The 21,663-nt window shown below is 41.0% G+C and overlaps 2 protein-coding genes and 1 pseudogene across 2 annotated transcripts; 1 reads left to right on the forward strand and 2 right to left on the reverse strand.

The window, feature by feature from the left end:
* Positions 1-520: 520 nt before the first annotated feature.
* Positions 521-9,959, forward strand: LOC142969744 (putative solute carrier family 22 member 31). The gene is made up of 9 exons (XM_076109743.1): positions 521-562; positions 672-775; positions 1,461-1,615; positions 4,595-4,763; positions 5,263-5,408; positions 6,642-6,750; positions 6,902-7,116; positions 7,272-7,383; positions 7,765-9,959. Exons 1-9 carry the CDS (start codon positions 521-523, stop codon positions 8,195-8,197), a joined length of 1,485 nt encoding a protein of 494 aa, XP_075965858.1. The 3' UTR covers positions 8,198-9,959.
* Positions 9,960-10,248: 289 nt separating this feature from the next.
* Positions 10,249-15,222, reverse strand: LOC142969993 (dipeptidase 1-like). Its single transcript, XM_076110131.1, has 10 exons — positions 15,095-15,222; positions 14,721-14,847; positions 14,074-14,206; positions 13,828-13,978; positions 12,923-12,992; positions 12,345-12,521; positions 11,892-11,976; positions 11,669-11,744; positions 11,441-11,576; positions 10,249-10,428 (listed from the first exon to the last, which is right to left on the reverse strand). Exons 1-10 carry the CDS (start codon positions 15,220-15,222, stop codon positions 10,249-10,251), a joined length of 1,263 nt encoding a protein of 420 aa, XP_075966246.1.
* A 4,409-nt stretch (positions 15,223-19,631) lies between these two features.
* Positions 19,632-21,580, reverse strand: LOC142969745 (haptoglobin-like; annotated as a pseudogene).
* Between the last annotated feature and the right edge of the window lie 83 nt (positions 21,581-21,663).

The raw sequence follows: 21,663 nt of genomic DNA on the forward strand, positions 1-21,663 counted from the left end.
ACCTACTGTTTCTTTTTGTGAACAAATAACACAAAAAGACATGAAACATTGAATTCATCGTTCTAGCAAGTCTTCCCTTGATGTGCATCACTTCTCAATGCAACAGGCCGCCATTGTAGTTCCAAAAAGCTATTTTAAACACGTTATTGAGTTACACAAAGTGGCATGTTCCTTCATTGCAATGAACCTGGGTGCTTCGGTTTATTTTAGATCTCGCGTGCACCATCCTGCTGCTGCAAATACTCACCAGAGCATCAGTGTATTAATCCACAGCGGAAAATATTCCCCAACAAATGCACTGTTCACTTCTGTTTGAGTAACGTTTGCTTATTACTCAGCCTTTTATAAGAATTAAACTACACATATTGTGTCCTGTTGTTAAAGATGTAAGTCATCAGTGGGCACCAGCTCTATCACTTCATGAAATGTAAACAGAACATACCAGAATAATCTTTTAACCTTTTTAATAAGAGAAAAGAAAGCGCACACCGTCTCACCAGTTGGTACAATATGCTAAATGATGCCTGCTAACCGCATGGAACGTTTTTACTTAAAGCTTCAAGTCTCTCTTTAAATGGCAGTGCTCTTTATTTTCTGGTTTTTTGTTAATGTTGAGTTGTGTTTTGGTCTGAGAATGTGTCGATGTACTTTGTCTTTGTGTTCCTTTGCAGTGGGACCTGGTTTGCAGTGACTTCTGGAAAATCCCTTTGCAGCACATCTGCTTCATGACTGGGTGGATTTTGGGATACATCCTTCTTGGTACATTGTGCGACTGGTAAGTAATAATCACATTTATATGGAACCTAAAGGGGTTCAATATTACTTTATGCCACATAATATAATACGTTTTTTCATGGCTTTTTCACTACTAAGAACTTTGTGACATGGTCTACTTTGACTTTTTTATGACACACTATACTGTGTATTTTTATTTAACATACTTATACTATAACAACTATATTATGACATTTTATGACGGATCATACCATTATGTTCTTAGACATGCTACACCGTGACTTCTTTCATCATGCTATATTAATGTGTTTTACTTTATATTCTATATCTTTTCAATCACTTTTTTACACGTTATACTATGACTTTTTTGAAAACGTACAGTGACTTATCAACTCGCTATACTGTTTTTTAATGACTTCTTTGATCATGCTATAGTTAGACTTTTTAATGACTTTTTTTAGACCTACTATAAAAATACTCTTTAATGATGATTTCCAAGCTAACATTAAGAAATAAAAAGGACATTTCTGTGCCATTTTGAAATAAAAATAAATATTGATCATATTTAAATATCTTTCTTAATTTATGCATACAACTTTTATTTTATCACTAATTACATACTCACTTATTTGGAATTGAACACTTTGAAGCTCCCTTATTTCACTTGTGTGTGTGTGTTTTGCACCTGATAAATAAAGTGATGTGACACTAATGTGTGTGTTCAGGCTGGGTCGGCGGAGATGTTTCCTCCTCTCCATCAGTCTGTCCAGTCTGTTGGGAGTGGCTGTATGTTTATCCAACCGTGTGGTGGTGTTTCTGCTGCTGCGTCTCTCTCAGGGCGCCATGCTCGCTGGGGTGTTCCTATCCTCCTATATAGCCAGTGAGTATCCTCCACGCACATCTACATGTTGGTAATCAACTTCTCCAGGGGGTTGGGGGAAATATCAGCTTCCTCAGACACAGCCACTCACTTCTTTGTTCACTTTTGGATTCCCGGGCTTCGTTCTGAGTCGTTTGCTGGCACTGTGTTTATCCAAATGTCGTGTTTTTGTTGAATCACGTTTCACTCTTGTGATGTTTTACTGTTACAGTTCGTTTTAGTGCTTTACTCAATGAAAAAATCTTAAAAACATTAAGATTCAACTGAATAAAAAGGCCCAACGCAGCTGGCTAACTGGTGAACTAGTTAAGAAAAGTCCCATTGTGCCCTTCCATAAGCCAATTAGAAATCCTTCCATCTTGGTGTTACCATCTAACTTTATTTCAGGAAACAAAAACAACTGAGATTAGACTTTCATTTCCGACGTCTGAAAGTCAAGAACAAGAACTAAAGGAAATAAGACGGTTTAATGTTAATTTAATGTATATGATGCAATTATTTAGCAGACAGGTAATGAATAGTTTAACTGTCTGGTGTTTCCAGGTGACAGGAGATGGAAGACTATAACAGCATCTCACTGTTCTCTCACCATAGAGATTCATATTTAACTCTTACCTTTTGTAATACTTCTTGTTTATTTGTCCACCAACGATTAATGAGGTTTAGCTGCAAAGTAAAGGTTGATATATTATTATTTTTTTCAACATGAAATTTGGTGGCTGCATGGCCTCAGCATGTCTGGCTAAACCACATGTAATCTTAAACAGTATATTATGTAAAGAGAGGCTGTAGATGAATGTAAACGTATAATCTCCTAATTTCTTTATGACCTGTAAAACGAAAGCTAAACAGACGTCTTTTGTCTGTTTAGCTTTCGTCTTTGAGTCTCTGATAACATAAAGAATAGTTGAATTACTTTCATCAGATCATATCAGTCAAGACAAATGGTAGTTTAATATATCCAACTTTTGTTATTGTGTTAACTTAAAAACAAGGCCTAGTCATGGTGGTGGAAAAGCAGATGTTTTCTCCTCTTGAGGTTCCACTGGAAGGCCTTTGATAATTCACATTATTTCTCTCTTCTGCTTCACGGTTCCTAACTGCTCTGCAGTTATAATTTAAACTAAAATAATTCAGACTGGCTCCAGAACTTTTAATCCATGCCCATGTCTCTGATTTGTTCAGCACTTAACAAAAATGACTATTGCGTCTGATTACCGGACTACGTAACTACGGCCTCTAAGGAGACTTTTTATTGCTTTGAATATGATTTGAATCCCTGGGCACATTGCAGCAGAATTAAATCATTTTCACGATCATACAAATTGTTGAACTACTGTCCGTGAATTCAGTGCACAAAGGAAACAAAGGAGCTACTAACGGCTGCAAAAAACTAGAATTTTACAATTAAAACAAATTGTGGATTGTGATAAAAGAACTTTGTGAACACCCAAGAAAACAACAATAACTATTAAGTCTGAGGAAAACCTTTTTTATGTGAAGTTTAAATACTTAAGATTACAGTCCTGGTTGATTTGGTGACAGCCGCGGTAACAGCCAGTGTGGTTTAAAACTACAGGGATCACTCCTTGAGCAGCTACATCAGAAGTACAACAGAGGAGCAACTGGTGTGTCTGTTTACAGAGCAGCCAAACAAACTCTCACTGGTTTAATGCGTCAGTCAATAATCATGGCAAACAGGATCTGATTTTGGTGAGCACAGCACAAGTAGTGTCTGGAACTGTCTAAAACAAGAGTGAAGCAACATCTAAATGTAATTACATTAACGTTTGTAGAACCTGTGCACATTCCTGCGTGGGAGGTGGTGGTACTAGGTAGTGGCCTCATCTGAAGCACACACACACACACACACACACACACACACACATTCTTCTGCGAGGTCAGGGCTAGATTGAGTCCAGATTTTGTTTTTGTAGTTTATGCTGATGTTGGGATGGGCGGGATGAGGGCCTGAGAGAAATGTTTCTCAGCGATGTGCTGCCAGTGCTGCTCCTCCACAGGGAGGAGCAAACGATAGCGGGACAGAACCAAAGGCAAGGAAGTGAGCAGGAAGTGAACTCCTCATTTTCCTTTTCTCTCGCCTCACAGGGAGGAATCAGAGGTCTGGGGAGGGAGGAGGTTAAAGTTCACCAGAGACTCAGAAACAAGTTTGCGTCATTACTCGAAGTTAAAGAGTACTTTATCTCCTACTAGCTCTATCTAGCTTGTTGTTCTAGCGTTGTTTTCCTTCAGGTGGTATTCAGAATTTAGCTTTGCTATGAACTAGCAAACACGGTGCAAAGAGTTTGTGGCAAACAGAAAGTTAGATTCCATGTTTAGTTTTATTTAGTTTATTAAGATCCCCATTAGCTGCTGTAACAACAGGAGCTACTCTTCCTTGGGTCCACATTATGTATGTACAATACTTCAATGACAGTATTGTAGTATCTAGTAAAACTGATAGCTCTACATCATTTCAAATAAATAAAGTGAGATAGCTTTTTAGGATCTTCAGGAGAAGAAAACAAAAGACAGGAACTTGTTTAGCTACTCCATTCCTTGACAGAATAAATACAATCAAACATTTTATTCAAACATGTTTTACTACTTTCCGTGGTAAGGAGTTCCATGCCACGACAACGTACTGTTCTCTGTATTGAACCGGTTTTACATAAAGTAGCTTTATGTGAGAAGAGGTTTGTGTCCCGACAGGAAACTAACTGCTTTTGGTCAGATGTATTTGTTTAGCTTCAGCTGTGTTTTGATGTTATCTGTCTTTTCTCTCTCTCTCTCTCTCTCTCTCTCTCTCTCTCTCTCTCTCTCTCTCTCTCTCTCTCTCTCTCTCTCTCTCTCTCTCTCTCTCTCTCTCTCTCTCTCTCTCTCTCTCTCTCTCTCTCTCTCTCTCTCTCTCTCTCTCTCTCTCTCTCTCTCTCTCTCTCTCTCTCTCTCTCTCTCTCTTTTCTCCCATCGCTCACTCAGGGTTGGAGCTTTGTGATCCTCCCCATCGTCTCATGGTTGCCATGATCAGCGGCTTCTTTGCCATTTTCGCAGAGCTGCTGTTGCCGGGCCTCGCCGTTCTGTGCCGCGACTGGCCCGTTCTCCAGGCCGCGGCCACTGTGCCTCTGCTCCTGCTGCTCTCCTACTGGTGGTGAGTCCGGTTTCACTATTTGGGATGCGGAGGTGGACACACCATGTGTGTATTCAGGGAAGTTTATTATTCTACACTGGTGCTCAGTGTACCAGTCTCACAATTGAGTTTTGGCCTGTCTGCAGTTTGGAATTCACAATTAACCACGTCTTTAAATATATACGATCCTACTTGGAACATTCTGTTGACCACCACTCAGAGTTAGTTTAGGTATTTATTCAGGAAGTCAGGAAGTTGCTTTTACAGAAGAGACCTGAGAACAAACATCATAACAAGACAGTTCAGTCACTCAAAGCAGAGTCGACTAAGGATGTTAAATATCTCAGCAACTTGGATAGCAACATGGTATGCTGATGCCTTTGTACGTGTCAGTGATGTCAAACAATGTTGCAATGACAACTTCTTCTTTGTTGCCAAAAACGGTACCAGGGGAAAAAAAATGTTGAACTGTTTGTGTCAATGTTGTATGTCTGTACGATAACAGAGTTGTTTTCCTCAGCTGTGCGTCAGTGTTTCCTGAGTCTCCTCGCTGGCTGCTGGCCACAGCTCAGATCCACCAGGTGAAGAGGAGCCTCCAGGAATTCTCCACCAGGAATGGTGTTTGTCTGCTCGATGAAATCTACCCTGGTGAAACCCTGCTGTCAGGTACACGCACGCGCACGCGCATGCGCGCATGTGAATGAACACACACACAAACTGGTCTGAAAGTTTTTCTTTCATGAGAAAAGTTTAAAACAAGTCATGTAATAAACCATTAAAATATTGGGAAAACATGTATCATTGTCTTGATATAACATTACCTAGAGCATGAATGAAATGTCTCTTTTCATTCATGTCTCTGCACAGGAAACGTACTAAACATTTCCTGTACTACCCGAGTACAGGAAATGTTTAGTCTGTTTTAGTCACAAAAGACTCATAACGACTCAAAGCAATACCTGTTTTTCTTTCCTCATAATGTCTAAACTCCGTCCATCTTGTTCTTCACACTCTCTTTAGGCAGAATAAATCTTGCCAACCTAAATATTGTTGATATCCTTGCTGTCATCAGAGTTCTTTTTCGTAGGTATTCCCACACGAATGCAAATTAAGGCTGAAAATAACAATTATTTTCTACAACCAATTATTTTATATTTATGTATTTCTTCGGCTGTTATGTTTTGTCCAACAGTCCAGAACCCAAAGTCATCCAGCTGACAATGACATAAAACACAAAGGCAGAACATCCTCACAACAGAACGGCTAGAACCAATATTTTTAAGGCATTTGTGCTAGAAAAATGACATAAACGATGAATCAAAATCAAGTTAGCCCAACATTGTTTGCTCCAGGCTGTACCGGGTATAACCTCTAAACTTGACTGATCATGGTTTACCACATGACATGTTTAGTACTTCATCAAATCCATCTGTTGTGGAGATTATAAGTGTTTGCTTATCTGATTGACTTGGATGCAGACGTAATATAGTAATATATAAATTACATTATTGCATAAACGTTCTGCTGAATGCATGTTTCTTTCAAGTGTAAGAGCGAGGAATCGGTCCTCATGAAGTCTGTATTGTACAGTGATGCAAGATGTTGAATAGGATAAAAGAGGATAAGTGGGGACTGTTTGGACTGACGACAATGTAAACCGCAGCTTGACTGGTTGGCGGAGGCTTACAACTGTGAGGTGGTGGTTCTAGTTTAATCCATATGTTGATTCAATGTCATTTAGCATAGAACAATTGCAGCCACTAGTAAAATGTAAAACAAATGGATTTTTACCACTCCTTTAATCCTTTAATCCTTTAAACCGTCCTGAATTACACCCAGGCTCCATGTGGATATGTTTAATTATTCTCAGGTTTTTTTCGCCTCTTCTTCGGCTTCTAGAGATAGATTCAGCATACGGAGAAGACTGTCGGCCAGCCTACTTTTCCGTTCTGGAGCTGCGTCGGACTCGTGTTATCTGGAAGAACTGCCTCATCCTGAGCTTCACGCTGTGAGTTTGTATGCTCTGTGTGAAAAAGTAAAGTTCACCCGACTTGTCCATGAGATGCAGGCCTTCCATTTCATGATAAAAGTGACATGCGTGTGTGTGTTGAATGTTGGGCTTCATAGTGAATGTTCTCTTCCTCTTATCTCTCCTTCAGCTTCATTGGAACAGGGATCCAGTACTGTTTCACCAGAAACCTGCACGGTTATTCCTCCAACTTCTACTTTGTCTACTTCCTCCGAGTGATAACCGGAGCTCTGGCCTGCATCTTCATCTGCTTGTCTGTCGATCACTTTGGTCGGCGTGGTATGCTGCTGCTCTCTGCCATCATCACTGGGCTGTCGTCGCTGCTGCTGCTGGCCCTCACTCAGTGTAAATGACATCCTCATCTCTTGTTTGCATTAACTTCATTTTACTTTAAATAACATCTGGATACCAGGCCAGAAAATGTTGATTATCTCAGCTGTAAATTGTGCTACAGTCATAATTGTTGCACATGAGTCTGTTGTCTTTTTTTTATGCGTCAGATCTGCACGGAGGCCTGGTGCTGGTGCTCTCCGTCGTGGGTCTGCTGTTCTCTCAAGCTCTCGCCATGCTCAGTGCGTTCTTTGCCTGTGAGGTGATGCCGACCGTGGTTCGGTAAGCGTCTGTGTGACAAAAGTGATGAGGCTGTTGATATATTTTTCTGACAGTCAACAAATCCCATGAAAAGACCAAAATGAACGATGAATTAATCCCACTGAGAAGTATGGCCTGTGTTGCTGAAGCCTGATAGAGCTTATTTTGAATGTGTATTAGTCGCGTTCAAATGCGCAATTACTTCTGTTTGAGTATCATGTGCTAAAAACTACAGTGCCCAGAACAGTTGTAGGAACACTAAGGCTTGGGTTTAAGTCCTACAGATGGGGTATGAAAGTTGGCAAGTATAGAGATACAGAAAAATGTCAACACAAGATATAAAGTAATGTCTGATTATTCCGCCTTGGTGATTTCTGTTCTCCTCTTCCCTCTCTCTGCCAGAGGTGGTTGCCTTGGCCTGGTGCTGGCAGCCGGTTGTGTTGGCATGGCCGCCTCCTCCTTGATGGAGCTCCAGAATAACAGTGGCTACTTTCTCCACCATGTTGTCTTCGCCTCCTTCGCCGTCCTCTCTGTTCTCTGCATAATGCTCCTGCCTGAAAGCAAACGCAAGCCGCTCCCAGACTCCCTGAAGGAAGGCGAGAGTCAACGCCGGCCTTCTCTCTTCCTGTCCCGGCCTGACAGGGACAACCTGCCGTTACTCTGCGCCCGCCCACCTTTATCAGAGTACAACCCCGATAACTATTCCCGTTTGGTCTCTGCTACCAGGAGGATGTTGACGAAAGACAATTTGCCTTATAGGATGGCTGTACCAACTCGTTCCCCTCTGCTGTCACGCAGTGAAACACAGGGACAAGAGAACGAGGTCATATCTTAACTCTGCTGACGGAGCCTCCTCCTCATCCTCCTCTGTACAGACTTGGATTATCCGTCCTCCTTCATACCTCTACAGACAGTTTACCATCGGCCTTCATTTAATTATTTTCTAAGTCATTGGTAACTCAACTGAAGAACTGACCTGGGCTCAGATGGAGTGCGCTTCAGAGCGATGCCTCCAAGTTTGTCAATTTTCAGTCTCCTCTTGTTGCATTTTACACTTGAAGCCCATTGCTGTGCTGTTATTTTCTCCCTTCATTATGCGCTGAAAAGCAGTGGCCTTCTTTAAGCTAAAGAGTTTTGTCGTCCAAACCTCAGGTGAGGGTTGAACTGTAACATTGCATGTTATGCGTGTTCTTATGTGGTGAATTCCCTTAAATATGCTCTCACTCTTTGGCCAATGCAGTGGAGGTCACGCTGCTGGTCTGTGTCGGGGCATTCACACTGAATAGTCAGACACGAGTTTCACCAGAGAAGCTCGCTCAATCGTGCGGATGCTGGAGATCATGTGAGCTGCAGTCCTTTGTCCACTTATTAGCTGCTCATGCACTTTCCATTGAGTCTGTCCGTCTGATTCACCAGCAGTGAGTCAGTGCTGAGAGGATCCCGAGGACACACTAAACTAGTCCACACTGTCTTTGTGGAGTCTTGTTATACTTGTGAAGCACACAAGAGGGCGCTTAATGATGCACTGGTCATTGAATATGACGACTGAGTCAAAGGAAACTATTTCGCTGAGAAGAATTTGGAAAATAACACCAGATATCAGGCAGTGAATTCTGTTTATTCTGTAGACCACTGTGTTACAAGCTGATTTAAAGGTGCTATTTTTGCATTACGTGTCTGTTGAAACACTTAAAGTAGCCAATACATTGGCAATGTACTAACCACTGTAACTGGCAGACACAATGTAATCCCCTCTCTTGTCTTGTAATGATTAAGTTGTGTCATTTTGTTATATATATAAAAGAGTATTAAGAAAAGTGTGGTTGAAAAGCTTTAAAATTCAGCAGTAAAATTCAGCAGTACCAACTTTAACTGAAGGGCATTAGATATTTTCACAATAACGGCCTAATACAACCGTAGGTGTTTTTTCTGTATTTGATGTATCGTGTTTGTGACGACATTCTGCCTGTTAATGCCATAGCATCTTGTGAAGAGAAACTAGTTCTTTCTAGAGTAGTTTGTTACTGAGGGGATGATGAAAATGTCACGGTTGCCTTAATTAAATAATAGGAGAAAAACACACCACTGGTTCGGCCTATAGAAGATTTGGTGTAATAGTTCGCTAAATGTGCTAAAGATGCTTTTGTATCGACTGAAACTCGTCCAGTTGGTCAGAGAAAATCATGTATTGTTCTTTTCATATCCTCTTAATTCTCAATGTCCTTAACAAGTGAAAAACCTTAGTGACGAAGAACTGTTGCCTTGTTTGTATCCTAACCTTCAGGTCAGATGTTCCTACCAGCCTAAAGCGTAAATTACATTCAAAACATGCAAATCACCAAAACTTTGGGTTGAGATGTTTTGTCTCCTTAGTTGTTACCCTCTCAGACCACTAGATGGCGCTATGCACTGTACTACCTCATGTGGAAATGTCAGTCTACAGATGTTGAGGAATAATAGTGTGTGTGTGTGTGTGTGTGTGTATTCAGATTACACTGGTGTATCATTGTCATCACACACCAACATTTGCCCACAGCAGTCTCTATCTGACAGTGTTATGGTGAGATAAAACAGATGGAGGAGATCAATAAACTGAACTTGGTCCCACATGATAATCACCGTGTTGCTGTCTTTGTTTTCCTGATGACTGTAAAACTGTTGGGCCAGTTTTTTGGTCAATTGTAGTAAAGCTAACCTGCAGAAAACCTTTAAAATCAGATAAAAACAAGCTGTTTATAAAAACAAGCAAACAGTAAAGTGAAACTATTTAGTGATTCTGAGAACAGAGAGCATCTGTGGAAGTCATCCCGACATTTAAATCAGACTTTATTTGTACTCGCAGACAAATTCTTCACGTACATGCCATCAGCTGTCGTGATGAGCAGCTTATGAAACTGTTGATGTGATAAAAGCCTGGAGAGCCAGTGTGAGCACAAGGGCCAGTGTGCTGAGTGAGTGGACGGCTCCAGCATTGCGGTAACCATAGCTCGTCCTGCACGAGTTCTGCACCTCATCATATGGAATAGGAACGTCATCCGGACTCTTGCCTTGGAGACCGTCACGGACCTGACACACACAAAGATTAGACCGTCAGGCAGTAGACAGAGACAGGTGTGTGTACGTTGACTCACAGGGTCCACCTGCTACCAAAGCACCGAGTCCTTCCTGATAAAAAGAGCCAATTCTGTTTACTTTTATGATTCCAATCTGTATTTCAGCTGCAGGGTTCTGAACAGAAATCCAAACCTTTTATTTGTATGCACCTACGTATAATTGTTTTACTGCTTTTGACTGATCAGCTTTTCACTGTTGTGGCCACCAGGTACAGAAAGTACAAGATGCATATAATGGATTGTTAAAAGTGAGAGTTGTGCTATGTGCTATTTCCAGGATAAGTTAGGCATGTCAATCATCATACATGTTCAGTTTTTATGAGGAAAAAAAGCTTTGCACAATTAGAAAATAATCGGGAGTCATAATGCATGAAAATGGCCTCTGTGAGTGTTAAACTATCATATTGGATAATTATCATTATTGATGCATTAATGTGTGCGAGGCATTTTAATGTTGTTGGTCGAGGTGGAGCTAAATTTAACAATTGTATATAGTGTAGTATATTCTACAGTAGTCCCTCGTATTATATAAAATCAAATGTTTTACATGTAAAATCATGTCTGTCAAGTAATACATTTACTGCGGTAAAGATTTACAATATTTCTCTCTGATATGCGATCGGGTAAAAGTAGAAAGTAACATAAAATGAAAAAACTCAAGTAGAGTACTTGAGTAAATTCCACCACTGGCTGCTAGTGGTTCCTGTTTCCACTGAAATAACTATCCCTGGATTACTTTTGACACGGGAAAGAAATTCCTGAATATCATGATTACTAAGATCTTGAAGAGTAAAAGTGTACTCCGGGGTGTGGCAGTACACCATGCACATCATTATTGACCAAAAGCATACGTTAAAAGTAATCAAATCCAAATGTTCTAGTTTGTAACTGTCTATTTATAAATTTGTAGGCTCCAAGCCTAAATCCAGATAATGCGCGTGTGTGTGTGTGTACGTAAGTCTCACCTTCTCAGCCTTGCTTAGGACTCTGAGCAGGTTGTTTCCCAGAGCAGCTTTGATCTCCTCATCAGTCCATCCTCTCCTCAGCAGTTCAGCCACCACTTTGGGCACCTTGGACACGTCCTCCAGACCCTCTGGTAGTCTGAGAGGATGACATGCAGAGAAATACAGTTTCACAGTTGAGTGTTTGTTGTCTTTTAGGTTTCAGTGAAAGTTTGAATGCTTTGAACTCACCTTGTAACCCCGTCGTAATCGCCACCAAAACCAACGACGCCCGCCCCGGCCACTTTCTTTATATGGTCAAAGTGATCTATGATGAGAGCAGTAAACATGAAGGTAAATGGGATGGACACACAGGGGGGTGGGGGGGGGGGGGGGGGGGGGTTATAGAAAGAATGATAAATGTTAATATTCAACCAGGTTTACAGCAGCTATCATGATCATAACAGTCGTTTACCAGCAACATGCGAGATGTTGGCAGTCTTGCTGCAGGTCACATAGTCATTGTAGAAGTTCACCATGACGATTCCTTCCGTCTCATTCTGGAGAGACAGACAGGATGTTACATGACTGGAGGGTATTGACCTCCCTTTTCTCTCATCTATCAAAGTGCATGTCTCTTGGTCATAACCGAGTTGCTTCTTATCTGTTTTTGTTATATTACAGTGCTGCACAATAACCGCCTTCTTGTTTCCTGGTTCATGGCCTTTAACCAGGAAACCTACTTTATGCATGTGTCAGTTAAACTGGACACAAGGTGCCAATTTTCAATGTCAGTGGTGGAAAGTAGCTGAGTCACATTAATATGCAGTATATCGTTGTAAATTAAACCAACTGTTCCCAACCGTTTTGGCTTGTGACCCCTTACAAAAGAAGTGTGTAGTTGGGGCCCCTTGCTCGTAGCACTCACCACTCTAATGAGAACATTATCTGGGACGTTCCTCTTGTGTGGACAGATGCTGTAGGCGGAGGAGTGGCTGAAGATGACCGGAGCTTCAGACATGTCCAGCACCTGGTTCATCACTGCTTCAGTCACATGAGCCAGGTCGATCAGCATCCCCAGACGGTTCATTTCCACTATTAGTTGCTGTTGTAAGCAAGAACAATGATTATTTCGATTAAAATATATTCATGCTACCAAAAATATAAAACTTGCGAAAATCCTTATTTCTTTTGTTTCTAATGTCACTAGTTCACCCGTTCATGAAATAACAGAAAGTATTGTTTAAGAGATGTGTTCAGCATCAAAAAGTCATATGAAATCTGATTTACTTTCTTATAGTAATATTTTATGGAAGATGTTTGGTTGTCAAAACACAGTTGTGCTAGAACAAGGCATCATTGTAATTGTGTGTGCTGACATTTTATTTTACACATACTTGAAGTAAAGTTTGGTCGTGCTTGTAATACACTCAAGCTGGAAGACACTAATGTGTAACTTATTACACTTTTAAAGATTAATTTGCCCAACCCTGCTTGTTCACTGACCTTGCCAAATGGGGACAGGCCACTATGTTGAGATGGCTCTGATCCAGTGTCAACAAGCCAGTTATCCGCCCTGATGAGAAAAAAACAGTTACTTACATACTTAAGTACTTTGGTGTCAGGGAGAATTCGTTTTTTCCACTTCCTTATGTATAATTCATCAGGTTTTCTTCTACAGTTACACCACATTTAGCCACCTAAAGTGATGAGGGAACCTGATACTGCTGCTTGAGAGCTCAACAGGCCTGCAGGAATCCCCCAAAACTCCCGACAGCACAATCTAAACGGACCATGACGTCTGATGGAAACACGCCACACATACACGACCGAGGCTAACTAATAGCTAAAAGGGCAACAGTTCATCAATTGTTGCGACTGAATAACAGTATTAAAACTACTGTGTTTCATATGTAAGGCAGCTCTTCACCTTCTGCATTCGTTTATGTTGTTGTTTAAGTGTGACATTGACCTGTTTATGTGCATAGGGTAGTGGTGGAATGTAACTAAGTAAATGTATCTGAGGTACTCGTACTTGGGTATTGTGATTTCATGATAGTTTGTACTTTTGACTCCACGACATCTAATTGACACTTATTGTAACTTTTATGTAAAAATGATTTAGTCATACAGGCTAATTTTCCTCTACAGTGCCTGGCAGGTTACACATTAAGACTACATACAACACATATGAAGAGCCAGAATATGATGCATTATTATAGATTAATCTAACCAAAAAGAAAAATGGGGCTGAAATGATGAATCGTTTAGTCGATAACAGTTTTATTTTTCAGTGGCAAAACAAGTCTTGGTTTCAACTTCTCACAAGTGAGGATTTGCTGCTTTCATTGACTTAAGTGTGATTTCTTTTGTTTGATGGGGTAAATCTGCTGTGTGCGGCTGGCTCTTACCAGGGTGTGTTGCATGAATGAGTGATTGTGAGGTAGCGGACCCCCAGCTGGTACATGGTGCGCAGTGTGCCCAGACTGCTGTCCAGGGAGTGACCCCCCTCCACCCCGATCAGACTGGCTGTCTTGTTCATGTTGAAGGCGTCCATGATGTCTGTGCAGTGCAGACATGAGAGATGAGATGAGATGAGATGGGTGATTACGAGAGGTGGCAAATGTCTCTGAAATTACTAGTACGCCGCGTCTCACCTTTGCTACTGGTGGCAAACATGAAGGTTTCAGGGTATTTTTGACACATCCTGTGAACCACATCTATCTGCTCCAGTGTTTGTCTGACAGCATCTTTGTACTGAGAGTCACAGGGAACATAGGCCGACCAGAACTGAAAGAGCAACAAAATATTATGCATGAATTATCAGCACCGCTGTGTATCCAGGGAGGGTTTACAAAGCTGCGTTCCTTATTTGAACCGCATCCCTTTTTATTGCTTTATTGATGATTGATTGGATATGCTTTGTTTTCAGAATATAACCTGGAGTGTGAGACACAGTATTTCTTTTACAAGAGCTTACCTGGAAAACACTGAGCCAAGGGACACACAGGGTTTAAATACACAGGGAAGGTGCAGGTGATTAGACACAGCAGGTTTCAAATAAGGGTGGGGCAGACAACCACGAGAGGAACAGAGAGGGGCAGAAAGTGAAGTGAAGCAGACTGAGGAGGTGCAGGTGGTTGAACGCAGCAGTGTCTAATTAGGGGAAGGGCCGACCCTCACAGGGGTAAGACAGACAAAGGCAGGAAATAAAGTGCAAGACACATGGAACATCTCAATAAAACAGAATACATCACAAAATCAAAACATAAATCGTGACAAGTACATTATGTTCTGTACATACCTGCGCTCCCAGCCGTCCCTCCTTGATTTTAGGGATGTTGGTGTGTGTCGTTTCCAGAGTGTTAAGATCCACTTTGTTGAGCTCGTTGTTGAATTGCATACGGAGCTGCCATGGCAGGTCGTTATGGCTGAAAGACCAGAAAGTTAAAAGGTCACACCCTCACAGATCCTTTTCTCAAAACTCTCGTCATCAACAGTGATTTAACAGCAGGGACGAAAACTTTGCCCAGATTAGCACTAGAAATTGCTTCCAGAAGTGGGCTTTTACCAAAGTACATAATTGTTTACTGCTGCTGTTGCTCATATAGCAAACGGTACATCATTAGAACCAAAATGCAAAGCGCACTTTACTCTACAAAAGACATTTCCACTTACCCGTCAATGAGCGGGGTCTCAGACATCAGCTGCAGAGCTCTGGTCATGAACGGATCCTCAGCTGAGGTGGAGGTACAAGAACTGATCCATAGTGCTAAATATGCTGCTGAGATAACCTTGGAAAGCATTTCTCAAACTCTGACAGACTGTTAAACTCACTGCTCTTCTTTTTCTTTGTGTGCCTAAACTTTCTTCTTTGTTAGCTCATTCGCAAGGTCTTGACCTTTCTTTAACGTCTGAGTAATCCTGATGCTACTAACTGCTCTTAAGCCCTAGCCCTATTTTTAGCCCTCTGCTCGGAAATTGTATACACATACCCATAGAGAGTCCAAGCTCTAACTACAAGGTCTATTTTAATAATTGTTATGCTAGAATACTGGTAACACTTGTGAGATGTGTTAAATTGTGGAAATATTGTGTATATGTTACTGGTTAATAACTGATACACTTATGGCACAGCTGAAATTGACAAAAATTCCAGGTTCGCTTGAAAAAAAGCACTTTTATTGAACTTTTTTTTTTTTAATAATGCCTAACTTGGCCTAAAACCACACAAAAGTCATAGAACAACACGTGTTACATGTCCCCACAACATATTTTACTTCGATTGAGTGAAGCAGGCCAGCATACATGGTCATAAAAATCATAATTTTGATTTTCGGAACCAATTGTTGCATTGCTGTATACTCATTTTATATACTATATAACTACATATTAACTATATATTCACTTGCTTTATCACTACGAGTGTTCAATACATCATAATAAAGCAGTTTGCAATAATTTTCAGCCATGTTCAGTTATTTCCAGATGTCATATGTGTCATTCATGAAAAAAACCTGCTCTGACTCAGTGTGTATGTGTGATTTGTAAGGCCTGTGATTGGCCGATTTAGGTATATGACACGTCGTTGGGTCCGGAATAGTCCATTGAAAGCCGTCAGGGGTGTTATTTGGAATGCTGAGGGACAATAGTCAGTAAAAATCTTGAAAAGGTGGGCTCGACCCCCATGCGAAAAATAGGATGGTCCAGGCGAAGAATGCGGGCCATTTTTGCATGCCAGGTCACAGCACGTTCATTTCAATGCAGGCAGACAGAGCAGGAAACGGACTATAGCGCTGCAGCAACTTTCAATGGATTAACTGTTTTTTTCTGGACGAAAATCGCCAAAAGGTATGTAGATTTTCAATTGTATTTCTCGAGAGCAGTGTGTGGTTTCTTGGGGTTTGTCCTGTGACCTTTGAATGCTTTGTCGGAGGTCTATTTGGACACGCTGGGTCGACGCCGTATCTAGCCCTCATGCGATTTCATGTCTCCTTCGGCCATTTTCGCTGCCGGCTTTGTGATGAAAGATGAATTTCTGCTGCATAGTTGGCGGATTTTTTGCAGAAAAATCCTGATATTGTGATAAATCTTCTAGTGTATTGAGTTAGTTTGTGTATACTGTGTATAATTGCGTAAAAAGACCGGCATGATGATTTTGCTCGGACTTTTTTTTTTTTTTCCGGTATTTTACATGTCTGGGCCATTTTTCATATTATTTGATGAAAAGTCCATTCGGAACCTCGGTACCGGTACTGGAAGCCCAAATGGTCTCCGCTCGGGCTTAAAAGGTTCTTGGGCCCTAGCCCTATTTTTAGGCCTCTTCGCGAAAATTGCATAGCCATACGCAAAAGAGTCCTGAGCTCTAACTACAAGGTCTATTTTAATAATTTTGATGCTAGAATACTGGTAACACTTGTGAGATGTGTTTAATTGTGTAAATATTGTGTATATGTTACTGGTTAATAACTGATATACTTATGGCACAGCTCAAATTGAAAAATTTCTAGGTTTGCCTGAAAAAAAGCACAAATTTTTTTTAAATAATGCAGCTGCAAATCTAAAATCACACCACAGTCATAGAACAACACGTGTTACATGTCCCCACAACATATTTTACTTCGATTGAGTGAAGAAAGGCCAGCATAAATGGTCATAAAAATCAAAATTATGATTTTATGATTTTGCTGTATACTCATTTCATATACTATATAACTACATATTAACTATATATTCACTTTTCTTATCACTAAGAGTGTTCAATAATCCTAATAAATCAGTTTGACACCATTTTGAATAATTTTGAGCAGTTATGATGTGTCATATCTGTCATTCATAACAATAAATGGCTCATAATGTGTGTCATGTGACCCTGGTAAGGCCGATTTACTCGTGTGAGACATTTTTAGATGCGGGATAGTCCAACGGGAGCCATGCAGGGGTGTTTGATCGTATCCGGGTCTGTTTACTGGCTAAAAATCGCAAAATGCTGGGCGAACCCCCCTCTCTACATGGATTGCTCCACCCCACAGAATCGTCTGCCATTTTGTCATTCATTCCGCCAGCGCATTGATCTCACTCACAGGCATGCAGCACAACATGGAGGAAAGAGCTGCGCCGAAATCCGCTGGAATAAATCCGTTTTTCGTCGCCAAAACCGTCAAAACGTAAGTTTTTTTTTTTTACCCAATTTTTTTTCTCGTGACCTGTGGCTGATGTTGGCATGCATACCCATAACTTTTGAACGGTTTGAAAGAGAATAATTTGGACGCCGCTGTGCGTTTCCGGGTCGAATCGTGCCCCTCCTGCATGTGTTCAGCCGCCATGTGCGATCATGCTCCGTGATGAGAGAGCCATAGAGTGAGCATAGATCGTCGATTTTTGGCCAAAATTGTGGCAAATCTTCTAGATATCGTCCAGATATGATATTAGTACATGTATAATTGTGTTTGCAGTGTTTACAATGGCTGTTATGATGATGTTGCTCGGACTTTTCCCGTTAATTCGATATTTAAAATGTCTGGAGCAATAATCATATTTCTTTATGAAAAATGCTTTCTACGACACGCTGAATGCTACACACTCTAAAACAGCCCCCCGTGGGATCAGCTCGGGTCCAACGGGTTAAACGCAGATGTTCTTGTTGTTTCCAAGGTACACAGACAACCTTGAACTGCTTGTACTCGTTATTTCTTTTTTCTTTTCCATTACAGCTGTAACAGCCTTTGCCTCTGTGATAAAAAACAAAAACACGAGAAATGTCATGGTGCTTCAGCAGTACAGTAGTTCCATTTTGGAGCCGATAAAAAAAGCTACATCCACACTGATATTGACGTCCTACTTGTGAACTTGTGAATTACATTTAAGTATCGACTGCTTCCAGACCTCTGAACTGCTGCCGGCATCTCTGACTTTGCAGTCTGACACGCCGGATCTAGACTGTGGGTATAAGTCTGCCATTGGCCTCCTATTTCATTCTCCTCCAATTCCGCTATCTGCACTATATATTTTGCAAGGCCGCTATCGCTGCATCCTCTGCCTAGCGCTGCCCAACACGATTGTGATTGGTTTAAAGAAATACAAACAAGGCAGAGCATTTTTCCCCCCTATAGCAGAATGATAACGTGTGGAGTCAGACCATTCTTTAGTGCTGACACGGCGCTGTGGAGTTACACATTTTGTGAATCAACTCAAAAGGGTGAGGTGTTGCTCTTACAAACTTCTGCTTTGTTTTTTTGTTTAAGAAACAACTGAGCCAACCAGTCTTTATGGGCGGCACTAAGAGTGAATAATTGGGATATCTAACAATAGTTAGGGTCAGCAGGTTAATCACTGTGCACAGAGTAACACTGTGTACATCACAATATTTAAAACAGCAGTCCCACTACTGCTGTTGGGGGGAAAAAACCCCATCTGTGAGCAACACTTGAAAACATCAGATTCTGAGTTGTGTCATTCATTTCTATTCCATCGTCAACCTTTGCTTTCACGCTGATGACTGCACATGATGAAATGTTGTCTCAACCTTTGACGCCCTCAAGTTCTTTTCGAAAGTTAACCTTCTAACAGTTAAACATGTAATGTGGGCACAGCGGTCGACTACTAAATCAAAGAGGCCTCCAAAATTAAGTTTATGGAAAGATCACGGTCATGTCGGTAGATCTCCTGTGTTAAAGTCCAACATTTTGTTGACCCATCCATCCCCAGAACCAAACATCTCAAGTGTTTGCATCTGTTCTAAACAATCACACACCAGCCATCATAGAGAGGCGAGGCGCAGTAATCGTGTAAATGTGGGGATAACAGCGCACACTTTGTCTTTCTTGTTGGGCTTTCATAGAGTTACTCCACTCGAGTCATTTGTACAAATGAAAAGTGACAGTTATAGTAGTGGAAATAATGGAAAAGGGAGCTGGATTAATAACAATGTCACACTACTTCCTCCTTTATAATTACTATTGCTGCTATAATGTAAACATGTCGTTTTTGGTCATTTGCTGATACTGGTCAATACTGATATGATGCCGTTGTTCTTCGGAGGGCAATTTGTGTGTATTATGGCAAACAAGACGAATTTCAAATACTGGATTTTTAAATATTTTTTCCTCTCTAATCAAAACATTAAAGTGACAGAACACAGCATTTAATAAAATTCACTGATTCTCGGACATTACAATGATTTCTCTACAGACTCTAAAGAACAGAGGCTGAGGCTCTATGGCTGCCATGAGTACATCTTAGACATTGCATCAGAGCGCAGAGCAGGTGATTTCTCTGTATCTCCTCTGATGACACTGTGGATCCAGGGCAAATACGAGGAAATCTTCATATAGACTCCGTACTTGTAGCGCTTGCAGGACTTGTCAAAGGAAAGGATCCCCGCAGCGTAGATGTCCCCAATTTCAGCATCTTTGACAGCCAGAGCGCTTCCCGCGTCGCCAAAACAAACATTTTCCTCATACTTGCTGGGTCCGGTGCAGAACATGTTGTCGTCTACAGATGGTGTGAGCTCGCTACCTTCATATTCTGCCTTACAGCCAGAGTGACTGACCAGGGGAAGTACAAGGTGTTTGAGTGAAGTAGCAAGGGTGAAGAAGATCCCCCCCAGCCCCAGCCGGTGATGATCCCTGACCCCCTCACGGTGTCTGCCAGGTCCTGGCCTCTCTCTGGCAGGGGGATGGGGGTCACTTTATCGCACATAACCAGAGGCTCCTTCAGCTGGATCAGAGCCAAGTCATTGTCCCAATCAGATTGGTTCTGGAAGCCTGGATGGAGAACAACCTGCCGGAGGGAAGGTAGAATACCAGAGATGATTGCATGTTTGGTCTTTACTCTTTTCATTGTCCTTCAACGGAAATGCAGTAGCACAGCAAATAACAAATGTCCCATCTTATTATATAACATGAAATAGGTGTGTAAATAGATTTATTTTTTCAACTCCGTTAAACATATTCCATATCTTGTCACTGTCCGGATTTATTATTTTTCCATCCACACTTTACATTTTTTAAATTAAATCATGAAAAGATCAAAAGCAACAATGATTTAGTTTGTCATACTGTTCCAAATAGCCCGGCCTATCTGTGGCACTCTGTTCCAAGCCCACCTGTTCGTACTGAAGACACATATCTTTAAAACCAGTCAAGAATAAGGCAGAGCGGGGTAAATGGTGTATTTGACTGGGACTATTTGTAGCCGGGGAGTAATACACATCCGGTGCACTAGTGAGTATTGCTGACATCAGGACGGTGTAAAGCAACTATTCCCAAGCCACTAGGGGACCTCAGAGCACCATCTAGTTGGCCGCAGGGGTACTGCCAAATGGTAAGATTAAATTTAAAAGAATAATTGAGGTATTTTTATATCTAAATGTGCTCAAGAATTTAAAAAAAACGTCATTAAAATGCATAATAATTTCAATAATTCAGCTGTGTTTGAATATCATCACGCCAATCCCAACATATTGTCAGGTAGAGACAAACCTGTCATGCCACGGATAGCTAGCTAACGTTCCCAGGCAGTGAAACAAAATGGTGCTCGGATTTTGATATGAAAAAGTGTTGTGGGAGACAACACTGCGCCAGTAAACGCAACAAAGCATGTGGTGAGAAGTTATGACCCAGAATACATACAATTTTAATTCATAACGGCACGCTAAATATTTATGTTGGACATTACAGATGACAAAGGGCATACCACATTTTACTGCTCAGCTTATTTCTCATTTATTTGGGAAGCTGATCCTCTGAATTTTTTCAGACATCCATTTTTCTTTCCAATTGTTATAATGTTGCAGCCATAAAGATATAATACGTTATTAAAAATAGAACTAATGAAAGACAAAAAAAATGAAATCTACTTGTCAATAGATTTTTACATATTTCCTGCAATGCAGGACTGCATTATAGGGATCTATGGAAATCCGGCACTAATGACGAACAACATGCATTTGAATTGCGGCTGCTGTGGCTTGAACACGGTCGCATAGGTAAAGGTTTGTATTTCAGATCAAATGTCTTTCTCGCTCACCTTTACTACAGCAACCTCTGTGGAGGCATTAGCTTCTGCCCGCCCAGTGATTCCCAAGTACACTTTAGGAAGGACAGGATCTTGACCCTGCGTGTTGTTCATGTGCCTTTTTAAGTCTTTGAATACGCAAATCATATTTTGGAGAGAAATTGAGCTAACTACATATTAATCATTTATAACAAAGTTTATTTGGGAAGTGCTTTACATACACTGGTAAT

This window comes from Anarhichas minor, unplaced genomic scaffold (assembly GCF_050575085.1).
Source record: "Anarhichas minor isolate MPS153535 unplaced genomic scaffold, ASM5057508v1 ptg000042l, whole genome shotgun sequence".
NCBI classification, from domain to species: domain Eukaryota; kingdom Metazoa; phylum Chordata; class Actinopteri; order Perciformes; family Anarhichadidae; genus Anarhichas; species Anarhichas minor.

Bases quoted from the DNA above. Each gene is read 5' to 3' on its own strand.
- LOC142969744 (XM_076109743.1), top strand. From the start codon at position 521: ATGCCTGCTAACCGCATGGAACGTTTTTACTTAAAGCTTCAA. The intron at 5,409-6,641 runs GTACACGCACGC...TTCGGCTTCTAG, and splicing joins TGGTGAAACCCTGCTGTCAG to AGATAGATTCAGCATACGGA. The intron at 6,751-6,901 runs GTGAGTTTGTAT...TCTCTCCTTCAG, and splicing joins CTCATCCTGAGCTTCACGCT to CTTCATTGGAACAGGGATCC.
- LOC142969993 (XM_076110131.1), bottom strand. From the start codon at position 15,222: ATGCTTTCCAAGGTTATCTCAGCAGCATATTTAGCACTATGGATCAGT. The intron at 14,848-15,094 runs GTAAGTGGAAAT...CTGGTCTTTCAG, and splicing joins GAGACCCCGCTCATTGACGG to CCATAACGACCTGCCATGGC. The intron at 11,977-12,344 runs GTGAGTGCTACG...CTGTCTCTCCAG, and splicing joins ATAATGTTCTCATTAGAGTG to AATGAGACGGAAGGAATCGT.